The 16,292-nt window shown below is 46.8% G+C and overlaps 2 protein-coding genes across 3 annotated transcripts in view; both read right to left on the reverse strand.

Moving 5' to 3' along the window:
* ATP1A4 (ATPase Na+/K+ transporting subunit alpha 4) overlaps positions 1-4,865 on the reverse strand; it is a 43,083-nt gene extending 38,218 nt beyond the window's left edge. Inside the window, exons 1-4 of the mRNA XM_047784179.1 lie at positions 4,805-4,865; positions 2,889-3,071; positions 2,646-2,705; positions 111-314 (exon numbers count right to left, since the gene is read on the reverse strand). Of these exons, the coding sequence (XP_047640135.1) occupies positions 111-314; positions 2,646-2,705; positions 2,889-3,071; positions 4,805-4,819 (462 nt within the window). The 5' untranslated portion in view covers positions 4,820-4,865. The remainder of the gene's footprint in view (positions 1-110; positions 315-2,645; positions 2,706-2,888; positions 3,072-4,804) is intronic.
* An 8,119-nt stretch (positions 4,866-12,984) lies between these two features.
* LOC125129462 (sodium/potassium-transporting ATPase subunit alpha-2) overlaps positions 12,985-16,292 on the reverse strand; it is a 28,864-nt gene continuing 25,556 nt past the window's right edge. Inside the window, exons 21-23 of one of the 2 annotated variants that reach the window (XM_047784177.1) lie at positions 15,691-15,792; positions 15,501-15,592; positions 12,985-14,243 (exon numbers count right to left, since the gene is read on the reverse strand). In XM_047784177.1, coding sequence (XP_047640133.1) covers positions 14,215-14,243; positions 15,501-15,592; positions 15,691-15,792 — 223 coding nt within the window. In that variant the 3' untranslated portion in view covers positions 12,985-14,214. Of the gene's footprint in view, positions 14,244-15,500; positions 15,593-15,690; positions 15,793-16,292 lie in introns of those variants that run through there. The other variant, XM_047784178.1, reaches the window with a different exon arrangement.

Raw genomic sequence — 16,292 nt, forward strand, 5'->3', positions numbered from 1 at the left:
GAGTATTAGGGATTTGGGCCAGAGGTCTTGAGGAGTGCTAGGCTGCTGAGCAGAAGGTTATCAGGGGCTAAGTGGAGACGGGGTGGGCAGCAGGGGTTGAACGGACTCACATTATCTTTGGTAGGGTCCTTATGGAAATACATCTGGATGCCATAGGCCACAAAGCAGAGGATGGAACCAGTCCACAGTAGGAGGGAGAAGCCACCGAACAGCTGTTTACAGAATTTGACCCATTCTGGCGTGCTAGGGGGTGGGGTAAGTGTATTGGGTCCATCTCGAGCCAGGATTCGCTGTGCCTCTTCGGGGCTATGGCCCTGTGTGGAGAAGACAAAGGGATGGATGGAGACCCATGAAAAGAGAAGCAGCTATAACAAAGGAGAACCTGGCTTCAAAACTCAGATCTGCCATTTAGAGCCTTAGGATATGTCGAGGGACCAATGATGTTCTCTGAAGGTCAGCCTGTGAGTTCTTCCAACATCAGTGGGATTCTAAAATGTGTATTCTAGGAGTTCCCGTCGTGGCGCAGTGGTTAATGAATCCGACTGGGAACCATGAGGTTGCCGGTTCGGCCCCTGCCCTTGCTCAGTGAGTTAACGATCCGGCGTTGCCGTGAGCTGTGGTGTAGGTTGCAGACACGGCTCGGATCCCGCGTTGCTGTGGCTCTGGCATAGGCCGGTGGCTACAGCTCCGATTTGACCCCTAGCCTGGGAACCTCCATATGCCGTGGGAGCAGCCCAAGAAATAGCAAAAAGACAAATAAATAAATAAATAAATAAAATGTTTATTCTAGAAGGATATCAGTTAGCCTCCTTAGAGAGGATTGATTCACAAACCTTTTGAACACCTATCTTGGGCCTGGTCCAGTGGCGGGTACCAAAGTGCATAAAAACCATCCCCATCCTTACGGGGCTCCAACTGTAGTGAGGAGATTCAAATAAACGATTTAAGCGTAATGTGCCGGCTAATGCAACGATGAGATACAAGACAAAATGTTGATAACACAGAGACATTCACACTGACTTTTTATTTTAGAAATAGGAAAAATAGTACCCATCGTGGCTCAGAGGTAGTGAACCCGACTAGGAACCTTGAGGACATGGGTTCAGTCCCTGGCCTCACCCAGTGGGTTAAGGATCTGGCATTGCCATGAGCTGTGGTGTAGGTTGAAGATTCGGCTCGGATCTGGCATGGTTGTGGCTGTGGCATAGGCCAGCAGCTGCAGCTCCAATTCTACCCCTGGCCCAGGAACTTCCATATGCCTCCGGTGCAGCCCTAAAAAAACAAAACAAAAACAAACAAAAAAACGACACACAAAATAAGAAAAATATACCAACGACATACATGAATGTGTAGACTGCCACTCTAGCCTCGTGCACAAGCTTGTGTGCTTTTTCCTGAGTGAAAATGATGGTCGAACCTGCCAGAGGACTGTAAAACAAATGCTCCTTAATCCTCACCAGCTACTCCCTACCTTCCCTTGAAAAACACGCAATTTTAATAAAAACAAGACCAGTCTACTATGTTCCTCCCTGGTTACTGGATGGTCACCCCCAAGCCCCTCCAATGAAGAAATTCTAGAGCTAAGAGGCATTTAGACTTTGAGGGCTTTTATTTACATTTATTTATGGCCATTGTATTAGTGGTTAGAGTAGCAGCAGCAGAACTAGTGATGATAGCAATAATATATGATTTCTGTTAAACCAGCAGTTCTCAAAGTGTGGTCTGGGGACACAGGGGGTTTTGAGACACTTTCAGGGAGTCCACAAGGTCAAATAATTTTCATAATAATATTAGATTGTTGTTTGTCTTTTCCATTCTCATTCTCTTGAGTATATGGTAGAATTTTCCAAAGGCTACAGGGCGCATGATAGCACAATAAATTTAATGCTGAATATATATGAGAATCCACTGTCTTCTATTAAAAAACTAAATGTTAAACCAATTTACAAAAATGTAAAATGCCACTAAAGTTTTGTTTTGAAAAACATAGCCATTAGTCCTAAAAATCTTATTTGTACCATCATATAATGGTGTTACGTTTGTTTACAAATGAATTAGGGAGAACTTTTTAATATTCTCCATTTAAATTTAAATAGTAGCTACAGATTGATGTAATCCATATAAGCAAAAAGCTCTTTGGGGTTCTTAATAATTTATGAGTATAAATGGGTCCTGAGCACAAAGGTTTGAAAAGTGCTGCCCTAACCTTACATTCTCGTTCATATAATCCCAAACTCCCTCTTTGGGGTAGCTGCCATCAGCATCTTTTTCCCAGTGTGTGTCCTTGGCTGGGCACAGGTTGAGGGTAAGAACATTGACCTTGAAATTAGGGGCTAGATCACTAGCTCCACTCTATTTTTTTTTTTAAATGGACACACCCATGACATATGGAAGTTCCCAGACCAGAGACGGAATCCAAACCACAGCTGTGACCTATGCTGCAGTGCTGGATCCTTAATCCCCTGTGTGGGGCTGGGGTAGAACCTTTGCCTCAGCAGCGACCTGAGAGCTATGCAGGGAGACAACGCTGGATCCTTGACCCACTGTGCCACAGTGGGAACTCCTCTAGCTCCACTGTTGTCCTGAGTAGCCTCGAGGCTGGGGAGGAAGACACTCTGCCTCCCTCAGGGATTTCCTTAACTCACCTTGTTCAGGTCCACAGCATACTTGGCGCTCAGCTCGTCCAAGGTTAATTTGTGATCATCCTGAGGGGACAGTAGAGTTACTGAGGCACAGGGGGCGACAGGTCATCCCCAGGGGAAACATTCTGGGGAAGAGGGGTGGCTCTGGCCTGTGTGACTCATTCTCAAGGTGACATATTAGAGGGCTGAGGGCTGAGAAATATCTGCTGAGGATGATTCATCAGGACCCGTGATGGGCGTTCTCACCAGGACCACTTCTTCCTTCAGCTCCTCCATATCTCTCTTCTTTTTTTTCCTCTTCATCTTTCTTTCCCTGATTTTAGGACTCTTCTTAGGACTTGGGCTGGTATTCTGCTCACGAGGCGTCACGATTCTCTTTTTCCCTCCAAGCCCCATAGTTTTTGCTGGATACAGCTGCCCCCAGATCAACTGGTGGGAAGAAAGCAAAGAGTGAGGGGTGGGGGAACCAGGAGGAAGGAGGGGCTGGGGTCAGAGGAAGGATGGATGACTGAGAGAGGGGGCACTGAGGAAGAGCGCGAGGGAGGGAGGGAGGGCAGCAGTGAAGCCCTAGAGTGGGAGGAAGTATTAGGAAGGGGGGCGTGCAGGGGTGAGAGGAGCTGGGTGAGTCACAGCAGGGAGAAGGGGTGGAGAGAAAATGCTGAGGGCCTTGGGACCAAGGAGCGGAGGGTACTCTGTGCCTAAGTGATGAAGATGCGGCAGGGCCCTGGGCAGGTGGGAAGTGCAGCGGGCTTCAGGGTGAGCTGGGAGTCCCCCAGCTCCAGGCCCCGTGGCACCCAGGCAACGCCCAGATCTGTGGTCACAAAGGGCTCGGGAAGGTTCTAAGAATCCCCAAGTCTCAGTCCCTGTGTTTGAGGATGATTGAAGCAGGGTCTGCCAGAGAGAGCGCTGTGGTCTGAAGGCAAGGCTAGAAGTCCCAGCCTGTCCTGCTGACTTCTAAGACTCTGAAGTAGAGAGCTAACTCCAACAATAAAGCAGGCAGTGTGTGTGTGAGCGTGCTTTTGTTGAGGCACCCTTCCCACTGACCTTGACTTTGAACTTTTGGTTGTAGAAGGTCAGAGAGCCTAATAGGTTGGATCTTGGACTTTTGAATCAGTCCTGGGTTTGAATCTCCTCTGCTGTGTGACTTTGGGCAAGTCGCCTAACCTCTCTGCGCCTCTCTTTTCTCATCCTTAGATGAGGATACCTCCACATCATAAGGTGGCAAGAGTAAGGATTAAAGCAAGGTGCTCTATATAAAGCATGATGTCTGACTTTTATGGTATGTGCCCAGCATATAGCTTGAAGTAAAGTATTCTGAGTTTTATTTGTGGCTTAATGTGTGGCTTTTTTCAGTGACAGTAAAAATATGCTTTCCATGTGATAACCCTGTATTTCCTCATTTTATTTTATTTTACTTTATTTTTTATTTTTATTTTTTGGTCTTTTTGCCATTTCTTGGGCCTCTCCTGTGGCATATGGAGGTTCCCAGGCTAGGGGTCTAATTGGAGCTGTAGCCACGGGCCTACGCCAGAGCCACAGCAATGCGGGATCTGAGCCACGTCTGCAACCTACACCATAGCTCACGGCAATGCTGGATCCTTAACCCACTGAGCAAGACCAGGGATCGAACCTGCAACCCCATGGTTCCTAGTCGGACTCGTTAACCACTGAGCCACGACGGGAACTCCTGTGTTTCCTCATTTTAATATGACATAGCTATCTCTTCCATTTACCTTCTTTGACATTTTGGTAAGTGGCATGACTCTATTAACTTTATATATGTTTTGCATGTAAATCATACTGCCCCTCCTTCCAAAAAAGGATCTAAAGCAGCTATTTATTTCTATCATTTATACATTTTTTAGGTTATGCATTTCCCCTTTCTATTGCTGGAGATTTATTTAATCGCATTTTGGCTTGGCATGCTTTTAAGAAATATGACTGGATCAGGACACATCCATCTTGGTGCTGATGTAATCCTCCTTCAAGATTCAGAAATAGAAATTTTCCCTTCCCAGCAGGGACAAATAATAGTCTGTTTCTTTAATAGATTGGATGAGAGATGAGATTCTTTTTTCGTCCATATTAAACATGTACGAAATAAAAACTGAAAGTCCCGCTTTCCCTCCCCCCAAACTTAGATTCCCCACTGCTGACGTTACCGCTGTTGGCGACATGTGGCAGTGTGTCCTTCCAAGTCTTTTCTCTTCTCTTATTCAAATAGGTATCCTAAAAAAAAAAAAAAAAGAGTTCCTGTTGTGACTCAGCAGTTAACTCATTCCCGACTAGTTTCCTTGAGGACGTGGGTTCAATCCCTGGCCTTGTTCATAAGGATCTGGCGTTGCTATGAGCTGTGGTGTAGGTTGTACACATGGCTCGGATCCCTTGTTGCTGTGGCTGTGGCCTAGGCTGGCAGCTCTTGCTCTGATTCAACCCCTAGGCTGAGAACCTCCAGATGCCTAGGGTGTGGCCCTAAAATGAAAAAAACAAACAAAAACAAATAGGTATCTATAAGGACGTGGATTCTTACTCTTACAGAGTCATTCAACTCCCCTTTCATTCATCAATCTATTGTGTATGTAAAGATTTAAAGGTTTTTTTTTTTAGTGGCGCCAAGGCCATGTCACATTCTGTATTGACCAAGATCTATTCAATCACTCCCACTATAGGCAGATTTATAGGATATTTTCCTTTTTTTTTTTTCTTTTTACCATTAAAAACACTGCTGCAGTGGCATCCTTATATATAGTATATTTTGGCCCTTGAGCTTCAGTTTTTGTAGAATGGATTCCTGTTGCTGAATCATAAGATACTCAACTCAAATCTTAAAAGGGGAGTTCCTGTTGTGGCTCCGTGGGTTAAGAACCTGACTACCATCCATGAGGATGCAGGTTTGATCCCTGGTCTCGCTCAGTGGGTTAAGGATACAGCCTTCCCAAGAGCTGCAGTGTAGGTGGCAGATGTGGTTTGGCTTTGATGTGGCTATAGCTGTATCATAGGCTGATTTGACCCCTGCCCCAGGAATTTCCATTTGCCATTGGTGTGGCCTTAGAAAGAAAAAAATCTTAAAAGGTCCTATCAGATAGCTCTTCAAAACGGCTCTTCTTATCCATATCCCAGCAAGATGAAAAAATATCCCCTCCCCACACCTTTGATGACACTGGATGACTTTGAGCATTTTCTACTTCACTATTATAATTGGCCAAACTGGAGTTCCCGTCGTGGCGCAGTGGTTAATGAATCCGACTAGGAACCATGAGGTTGCGGGTTCGGTCCCTGCCCTTGCTCAGTGGGTTAACATCCGGCGTTGCCGTGAGCTGTGGTGTAGGTTGCAGAGGCGGCTCGGATCCCGCGTTGCTGTGGCTCTGGCGTAGGCCAGTGGCTACAGCTCCGATTCGACCCCTAGCCTGGGAATCTCCATGTGCCGAGGGAGCAGCCCAAAGAAATAGCAAAAAAAAAAAAAAAAAAAAAATTGGCCAAACTTGGTATTTTACAGGGTTTTTTTGTTTGTTTGTTTTTTGATGATTATTTATTTGTAAAAATTTTTAAATGATTTTTATTTTTTCCATTATAGTGGGTTGTATCTTACAGTTTTAATTTGCATGTCTTTATTGTCTAGGTGGCGTTTTTTTTCTTACACTCATTGGCTTTCTGGGCTTCATTTTCCTTTTCTGAATTGTTTTTATCATTTGCCCACTTTTCCCTTGTTTTCTTTCCCTTCTTGATGTGTCCCAAGGGCTTCTAACCCCTCGTCACACACATTGCAAATATTTTCTCCCAGCCTTTGTGTTTAATGTGGACCATAAAATCCCCAAGAGCAAGGTTAGAATTAAAGTTAAAATTGCCAAGCTCATCTAGGCATCGTCTATAACTCAGCCCAGTCTTGGCCATAGGAGGCCCCTAAAGGCAATGTTTTTGACATATAATCAAGTGAAATTATATTCGGAAACCTCATTCTGTTCCACAGAACTTAGCTCAAAAGTTTACCTTTTCTCTAATTATCAAATGCAAAACAGCCACTCTCACAAGCAGCCCTCGATCCTTCACTTGCAGGCTTCACTGCATCTTTTACCCTCTGAAATTATCCTGCCCATTTATCTGTGGATTTGTTAAATCTCTGTTAAATTTGCTAAATTGTCTATTTCTCCATATTTATACGCAGCCCCTAGAACAGCACAGAGCGACTGGTCCACACATAATTCCTAAAAATAAACTGAACAGTGAATCTTCAGGTTTCTTCTTAAAGTTTTGATACCTGTCATTTTGGTCTGCTATGTTTTAAAATCTGTTAGGGTGAAACTGCTAGCATCCCGAATATCTACTCATTTGCTTCATAATTACTTACAAACAAAACTCTCTGATATTCTTGCCTCCTCATTCTTTGTGGCTGAATGCCACAACCATGTCATATTTTATAAAAACACAGTGAGGATTTTAACTGATACTGGATTGGCTCTTTGTGGTAATGAATGTTTATCTTTACCATATTCTGTCTTCCCAAGTGGCAATCAAGTTTGGCTCTCCATGTATTCATGCTTTTGTTACTTTCTTTGTGTTTTTAAATTTTCTTTAATAAGTACCGTGTCATACACACTAAGTCTTCATTGTAATTCATTTTGGTTCTGTTGTTAAGTAGAGGCTCTTTGTACTGTATTATCGATCTCACTAAGATTTAGGGATATATTTGATTTATTTTATTTTTTGTCTTTTGCCTTTTTAGGGTTGTACCTGCGGCATAAGGAGGTTCCCAGGCTAGGGGTCAAATCAGAGCTGTAGCTGCTGGCCTACACCACAGCTATAACAACACAGGATCAGAGCCATGTCTACAACCTACACCACAGCACATGGCAATGCCAGATCTTTAACCCACTAAGCAAGGCCAGGGATTGAACCCACGTCCTCAAGGATACTAGTCGGGTTCATTAACTTCCGAACCATGATGGGAACTCCTATTTGATTTTTTTTAAATTTTTTTTTTAGATTGATATCTTATACCCTGTAACTATTTTTTTTTGTGTGTGTGTGTGTGTCTTTTTGCCATTTCTTGGGCCGCTGCCGTGGCACATGGAGGTTCCGGGGCTAGGGGTCGAATTAGAGCTGTAGCCACCGGCCTACACCAGAGCCACAGCAATGCAGGATCCGAGCCATGTCTGCGACCCACACCACAGCTCACGGCAAGGCCGGATCGTTAACCCACTGAGCAAGGGCAGGGACTGAACCCGCAACCTCATGGTTCCTAGTCGGATTCATTAACCACTGCGCCACAACAGGAACTCCAACCCTGTAGCTTTGAATTCATTGCTTCTAGGATTTTTTTTCTTCTAGGATTTTTTTGTTGTTGTTGCTGTTGCTTGGTTTTGGTTGACTTCCTTGGATTTTTTTGGTATTTAATCATGTCCTTTACCAAAACAATATGCTTTTATTTCTTCCAGTTCATCTCTTTATTTAGACCATTTAAAGACAAACTTATCCAAGATTTCAAATGCTGTTGCTACTGCTTTAGTTGCAGTTGCTGTTACAGTTTTCTAGACTCATAATCCCTTCCTCTCTTCTCTGAACATGACTGCAGTTTCCTACATGCTTTTCCTCCAACATTTTCATCAGGAACAGATATTAGATTTTACCGATAACTTCTAACATCTTTGAAAGGATTATTTACCCATTTTTTCTAGTGAATATCAGTGGTTAGTTTTCTGTATAATATATTGTCCTTGCATTCCACTATTTGGGGATAGTCAAGTTATATATATTAACAAATATATGTGTTAACGAATATCTGTTTGTTATTTGTTTTATTAAACTCTGTTGAAACTGTTTTTGTCTTGTTAAATAGGCTGGGCAATACAAAATTCTTTCCTACATTCCAGTACAATTGAAATAATATAAGGATGTACTTTGAAGTATTTGGAAAAAATTCTGCACTGAATTCACTGGAGCTAAGAGTGTCTTTTTTTTTTAGGGATGCACTTGTAGCATATTGAGGTTCCCAGGCTAGGGGTCAAATTGGAGTGGGATCTGAGCCATGTCTGCGACCTACTCCACAGCTCATGGCAACACCATGATCCTTAACCCACTGAACAAGGCCAGGGATCAAACCCTCGTCCTCATGAATCCTAGTCGTGTTTGTTAACCACTGAGCCATGACAAGAACTTCAAGAATATCTTTGAAAGACTCATTTTATTTTAAATGTCTTCCTTTGAAATTGATCTAATCATGTTTCCTATTCTGTGCTGCGTTCTTAGCTTATTAGCTGTCTCTGATGAATCATCACACCTACTATTCTGTAGGTAAAAAAAGGAAGTGGCATGGAAATCACATCTGCCCGGGTCAGAGGTTGGCCTGAACTTCTTTTTTTTTTTTGTCTTTTTGCTATTTCTTGGGCCGCTCCCGCGGCATATGGAGATTCCCAGGCTAGGGGTCGAATTGGAGCTGTAGCCACCGGCCTACGCCAGACCCACAGCAACGAGGGATCCGAGCCGTGTCTGCGACCTACACCACAGCTCACGGCAACGCCGGATCATCAACCCACTGAGCAAGGGCAGGGACCGAACCTGCAACCTCATGGTTCCTAGTCGGATTTGTTAACCACTGCGCCACGATGGGAACTCCTGGCCTGAACTTCTAACACCACATCCCAGCGTAAGATTCTCTCATCCTTTTGTTAAGATCCTCTAGCAGGTGGCTGACTCTTAGCCCCCGACTGCATCTTTTAAGGTCACGTCCTTTCCCTTTCTCTGGTTCTAGCTGCTTGGGTCTGCCCAGCCCCTGCTGCTCAAATGTTCCTGTCCACAAAACCCTGGCCCCTTTCACAGCCTCCCCAGTTCATGAAATAGCATGTTGCTATGCTAGTCAGGCTCCCTCTGTGCCCACGGGTTTTCTGTTCCTGCAGGCGCCCATGCATATGGCATGGTGGTTAAGAGGGCTGCCCCTGAAGCCAGACTGATCTCAGTCTGGATCCTCTCTCTGATGCTTAGCATCTTTGAAACCGAATACACAATTTTGCCTTTCCAAGACCTAGTTTTCTCATCTGTAAATTAAAGCTATCAGCAGTTTCCATCTTACTGGATGAAAAGGATTCTTTCAGTCATCCAACCAATATTTATTAATTGCCCAATATGTGTCAGGCTTTATTTTAGGTGGTAAATAATGGTGGTGAAGGAAAAAAAAAATCCCTGTGTACATGGAACTTATTCTGGAGAAGTCAGGCAAACAAAAAAAGTATAAGCAAACAACCATAGTGTGTGTGTGTGTGTGTGTGTGTGTGTGTATGAATTATAAGTATTTTTTTTGTCTTTTTTTTTTTAGGGCCTCACCTGCAGCATGTGGAGGTTCCCAGGCTAGGGGAAGAGTCAGAGCTGCAGGTGCCAGCCTACACCACAGCCACAGCAACACCAGATCCAAGCCACATTTGTGGCCTATACTGCAGTTCATGGCAACGCCAGATCCCTTAACCCACTGAGCGAGGCCAGGAATCAAACCCACATCCTCAAGGATACTAGTCGGGTTCTTAACCTGCTGAGCCACAACAGGAATGCCCGTGTGTGTGTGTGTGTGTGTGTGTGTGTGTGTGTGTGTGTGTGTACATATGTGTGTGTGTGTGTGTATATGTTTTCTTTTAGAGCTGCACCTATGGCATATGGAGCTTCCCAGGCTAGGGGTTTAATCTGAGCTACAGCTGCCGGCCTACGCCACAGCCACAGCAACCCGGGATCTGAGCCACATCTTCAACCTACACCACAGCTCAGGGCAATGCCGGATCCTTAAACCACTGAGCGAGGCCAGGGATCAAGCCCGCATCCTCGTGGTTCCTAGTCGGATTCGTTTCCGCTGCGCCATGACGGAAACGAATTACATTCCGCTCCTGTATGTAATTTTATACATTATCTCTATCTACCTATCTGTCTAAATTTGAGGTAGTTAGTGTTTATGAATAAAACCAAAGAGCATGGGGAAAGAGGTGCCAGTGTGTCTTTTATTTGATGTGGTCAGAGAGGGCCTTGCTGAGGAGGGAATGTTTAAGCGGTGATCCGTACAAAGGGAGGAAGCCAGGCCTGTGAACAACTAGGGAAGAGTGTTTCTGGCAGAGAGACCATCCAGAATAAAGGCCCTGAGATGTGATGAAATGAGATTGGACATCTAGAGGTGGGACATAGTTACAGCACAAAGGAGATGAAGTTCATCCTTCTCCTGCAATTACTGCCACCCCCGCAGCTAGACGGTAATGAACAGGCCAGGAACTAACTTCTGATAGTATTCCAAGCTCCAAGGCCATAAGATCAGTGTCTTCCTCTCTCCTGTCAGTAGGGAGCCCTGGAGGGATACACGTCACCATCCACCCCTCCATCCCCAAGTTAGAAGCATCCCTTCCTGCTGCCCATCATGCTTTGTCCATGAAGCTTCTCTTTCCTTCCCTTTTAAGGCTGCGCCTGGGCATATGGAAGTTCTCTTAGGTCAAACTGGAGTTGTGGTTGTCAGCCTACACCTTGGCCACAGCAATGTGGGATCTGAGCTGCATCTACGACCTACACCGCAGCTTAAGCCATTGAGTAAGGCCAGGGATCAAACCCACATCTTCATGGACACTGTGTTGGGTTCTTAACCTGCTGAGCCACAACGGGAACTCCCATGAAGGTTTTCAAAGTTTGCTACTTAGGTGAATTTCAAGGACTGCATCTACCTCTCCCTCCATTCTCCTTTAAGACAGCAACCAGAACAGTACAGACCTAATCGACGCTGACTCTCGAGGCTCCTCAGCCCACCATCTCCTTCCCTCACCTGCTCATAAATATTGAGGGTGACCTGATTTGGGTCTGGCACAAAAAAAGCAGAAATGGCCCTGTGGGTTTGAGCTCATGGATTTGTGGGCTCTTCCCTGTTCTAGAAAAACCTTTATGATACTTGGCGTGGGTTCAGCTATGAGGAGGGAAGGCCCTGCTATATTTTCTTCTAGGTCATTTTGCATCTGAACTTCTTCCCCTGTCGCTTGCTCCACTGGCACCACCTCTTCTCAGATTCTTTCCTTCTAATCTTTATATCCTGCCCTCTTTCTTTTTTTTTTGGCCACCCCACGGGATATGGAGTTCCCAGGCCAGGGATCAGATCCAAACCACAGTTGCGGCCTATGTGGCAGCTGTGGCAACTCTAGATCCTTTAACCCACTCTGCCGGGCTGGGGATCAAACCTGTGTCCTGGTGCTGCAGAGACACCACCAATTCGCTTGCGCCCCAGTGGGAGCTCCTCTTCTGCCCTCTCTTTATTGCTTCCTCTACAAGGCAGATCTTACCACAGCACACGTTTCAATACCATGATGTGGGAGGGAGGCAAGTATTAAGCAGAGAAATCTAAATCATGGAAGGGATTTCTTCTTTCATAAAGAAATGCAACTTTATTATTTTCAAGTACATACATAGTGTCTCAGACTAAAGTCTTACAAAAGATCGCCAAGTAAAGGCCTTGCAGATGTTTATCTAACAAATACATAAGAACTGATGATAACTAGCCCATGCATTCACTATTTCTAAATGGATAGTCCTAAAGTGCCCAAAAAGTATCATTTAAGAGACTACATATGCCACCCCTAGCAATATTGTTGATGCTCTTAATTTACTAAACAAATGCCATTTTTATTGATTGTGCAAAGATAAACTTTTGTTCACGGTCAATAAATCTCAAATGAATCGGGCCCCATGTAAAATGGTTTCCCATTTCGTTTTCCAAGCCCAAGGCAACGACGCATTATTTCAAGGCACTTCTGATAAAGCAGAATTCCAGTGCAATGAAGTAAGAGCCCTTGGGAGGTTGTTTAGGGGCCTGATGTTTGTCTTTTGTGCTTCCTTCCTTTCTGCCTTCGGTCTTCCATTTTCCTTAGGGGTCCCTCTCCCTTGCTTGGTTCATCTAGGTGTCTTGCTACAGAACAGTCCCAACGCCTTCTAAGCCGGGCTTAGAGAATGGGCAGAGCTGCCTGCAGAGCAAGGTGCAGATGGGGAGCGAGCTCCGGAGGGAAAAACATCTTCCTGCAGGAACCTCAGGGGAAGTGGGCACTGTGATCATTATCGGGAAGGGTGTTTGCTTGGGAGGAACAGCCCTGCCCTCTGAGAGGTCAAGGGCAGGTCTCCTAATGCTCTCCTTCTTCTTATTGTTATTATTATTATTTCTGTCTTTTGTGGGCTGCACTTGTGGCATATGGAGGTTCCTAGGGGCTGAATTGGAGCTACAGCTGCCGGCCTATGGCACAACCACAGCAACGTGGGATCTCAGCTGCATCTGCGACCTACACCACAGCTCACGGCAACACCGGATCCTTAACCCACTGAACGAGGCCAGGGATCGAACCCTCATCCTCACGGATACTAGTTGGATTTGTTAACCACTGAGTCATGACGGGAACGCCTCTTTCCCTCTTATTGTCCAGAGCTTCTAACCATGTCCATGACCTAAGCTGATTCTGTATGTCCCTGGAAGAGGGTAAGTTTCTGAGAAATTCTCCATCCTAATTCTAGCTGATGGCCAGGGACCTACTTTTCCAGGGCTTGCTTGGCAGTGCCTGGGAGTGACACAGGCTCATCTGGAAGGGCGTGAAGCGGGGGTGGGGGGAGTAGGGGATAGGGGAGCGCTGGAAGCATCCCGCTCAGCACTACCTGGAACTTCTGAGGACACAGTGATCTAAAGGGCAGGTGTGACCAAGAGCGAGTGGTGGAGAAAGCCGAAGCGTCTGTGACACCTGGGCCTCGGGGACCAAAAGACCACAAACCAAGGGGCAGTGGGAAATGCCAGGGGCACGTGGGTACAGCATCGCAAGTGAAGCTCCTGGGATGGCTTCCTGGTCCCGCCTCTGTGGCTATTCTGGTGACATGGGAATTTGGTCTGCTGGCAGAGGGCTCTAAAGGGCAGGACACAAAGCTGGAGCCCAGACACCTGTGTCCGACGTCCTGTCATTGACGTCATTTCTCCTTTCCTGTCCCCCTCCTCCGCCACACCCCACCCTCCCACCTGTCCACCCAGCTCTCCTCTGGCGCTTCCTCTCCAGCCAGCTTCCCTTTCTGGCGGCAGGCCCTGGCACTCACCCGGAGGGACTGTTTGTGATTTCCTGGTCACGGGGTGGGGGGGGGGCGGGTGGTGGTAGGGGACAGAGTTGGGTAGGAAGCAAAGGGGGGGTGTGAAGGTGGGAAGTGGGGTGAAGCTGGAGGGCTAAAGAGACACTGGTGATCTGAGACAGTTGCCCTCCTCCCAGTTTAGACAGGTTCCTGCCATTCCCCTTGATCTGTTCTAGTGGGAGGTGGGCGGGGGGAAGGGACTGGGGAGGGCTGGGGTACCCCTCAATTCCTTAGAGAGGTAGAGTGCAGCAGGGTCTGGGGAGGGGCCCTGACACGTGGTGTCTAAGCTGATGGCTCCGGGTTAGGCCTTTGAGCAACCACCTCAGGCCGAGTGACCCACTCCCCCAACCCTGCCTGCTGTGTGGCCTCCTTCTGTCTCCTCCCCCCCACCCCCAGTACCACCCCAGGGTCTTCCACCCTCCCCAACACTTCCGGGCCACCCCATCTTTCCCGTGCCTGGTTCGTCCTTCCAACGGGCTCAGTAGTATGTCTCCTTCTCCACCCAGCCTGTTAAGAGAGATTAGGGGTGGGGGTTGCAGCGGGAGCTTAAAAGAAGGCCAGAGACAAATGTCCTAGGGGCCTGGGTGGCTAAGGCTAGGCCTAGGGAACAGAAGCCTGAGGACGGGGCTGAGGAAAGCAGCTACAGAAGGTGAATTGGAAGGGAGGGTTAGTAGGAGTTTGGGGTTAGTAGATGCAAACTGTTCCATTTAGAGTAGATAAGCAATGAGGGCCCATGGCACAGCATGGGGAACTATATCCATCCAATCACTTGTGATAGATCATGATGGAAGGTCGTATGAGAAAAAGAATGCATATGACTGGGTCACTTCGCTGTACAGCAGAAATGGACAGAACATTGTAAATCAACTATAATAATTAAAAAAAAAAAAGAATGGGGGAGGGGACACCAGTGAGCAGGGCCATGGGTTAGGGGAAAGCAGAGACTTGCTTTTAGCACAGGGGAGCGTGGGCACAGCGAGGGCTGGTGGTGAAAATATAAATGCCAACAGGGGCTGTGCAGGTAACAGATGAGTTTCTAAAGAGGCAGCTGTCCAGGGTTGCTGTGCAGGAATGGGGCCAGGGGATTGATGGCTCCGGTGATTTTTCAGAAGCCAGAAATGTGGATTTTAGGTGAAAGCCTCTAAATTGTAGATACTGGGCCAGTTTAAAAAAACCCCAAAACTAAAAACCAAACCAAAACAAAAACACATCCGCACTGTTTTGGACAGCCAAACCAAATACTATCCCATGTGCCCTATTTGGCTTGTAGGCCATCCATCTTCAATCTCCTGTAAGTGATTAAAAATCTTTGTTTGGGAAAATAAACACTTGGTGGATGCCTGAGAATCAGGAGACCTGGGTTCTAGCACCAGTGGGGCTGCTCCTGGCTTTCTGACCCTACACGAATGAATTCACCTCTGCACCTCTCTTTGTCTGTAAAAGTGGAGGTGGGACGAGATGACCTGGGAGGGCCCTTCTGATTCTGATGGTCTGTGATTCCAGGTGGAGGGCGGAGGGCCTCAGAGACCGATAGCGAGTTAGGTGGGACTGGAATCTCAGAGGAAGAGGGTGGGGAGAAGAGGTTTGGCAGAAGCAGGGGTCTTGGGATGTGGGGCCGCAGGCTCCCAGGACACCGAGGGAAAGGAGCAAGGGTCTGCAGTAGGAATGGAGTTGGGGTTTGCAGCCTGCCAGGGTGGCCGGCATTGGTAGGGGGCGGGCAGTGCACTTGGCGGGGGGGCCCGGGTGAGGCTTGGAGGTGCTTACCCCCAGGATATCGTCGCAGGATCAACTTGCGGACCTCATCGTAGATGAAGATGAGGAGGCTGTAGGGGAAGGCGCAGAACCACCAGGTGACCCTGAAGGAAACAGAAGAGAGAGTCAGGAGCATCAGAGGTTGCTTGGAAGGGACCCGAACTTGGATTCGAGAAGGGCACCCTTGTAAAGAGACACTCACTTGAGGGGGTACATGCGGAGGGCCACACCCATGCCCGGGCAGTAAGACAGAAAGGCCGCCAGTGCTGTCTCCTCCAGGAGCCCAAAAATCAGAATCTTGTTCCTGGAAAGACAAAGAAAGGAGGGTAGGTCGTGTTTGGAGGGGAGGGCAAGGTGGGGTGGAGATCCACGGCGACCCCTGGTGATGGAAGGGAAAGAGGAGCGAAGAATCGCCAGGGAAGGGCTATAAATGGTCTTCCCAAGCTTTCTTCAAACACCCTCTTCTCATGCTTAATGTAACCAAAGAAAGATTGTCCCTAAATTTTCTGCTTACTGACTTTATGTCTGATTGTTGTTTATAACACATATATTCATTCATTTAAAGAAATGTTTCCAGAATTCCCTTTGTGGCTCAGCAGGTCATGAACCCACCTAGTATCCATGAGGATGCAGGTTCAATCCCTGGCCTTGCTCTGTGGGTTAAGGATCCGGCATTGGCATTGCCATGAGCTGTGGTGTAGTTCGCAGACGTGGCTCTGATCCGTGTTGCTGTGGCCATGGTGTAGGCTGGTGGCTACAGCTCCAATTAGACCCCTAGCCTGGGAACTTCCATATGCTGCAGGT

This window comes from Phacochoerus africanus, chromosome 6 (assembly GCF_016906955.1).
Source record: "Phacochoerus africanus isolate WHEZ1 chromosome 6, ROS_Pafr_v1, whole genome shotgun sequence".
Taxonomy (NCBI): Eukaryota; Metazoa; Chordata; class Mammalia; order Artiodactyla; family Suidae; genus Phacochoerus; species Phacochoerus africanus.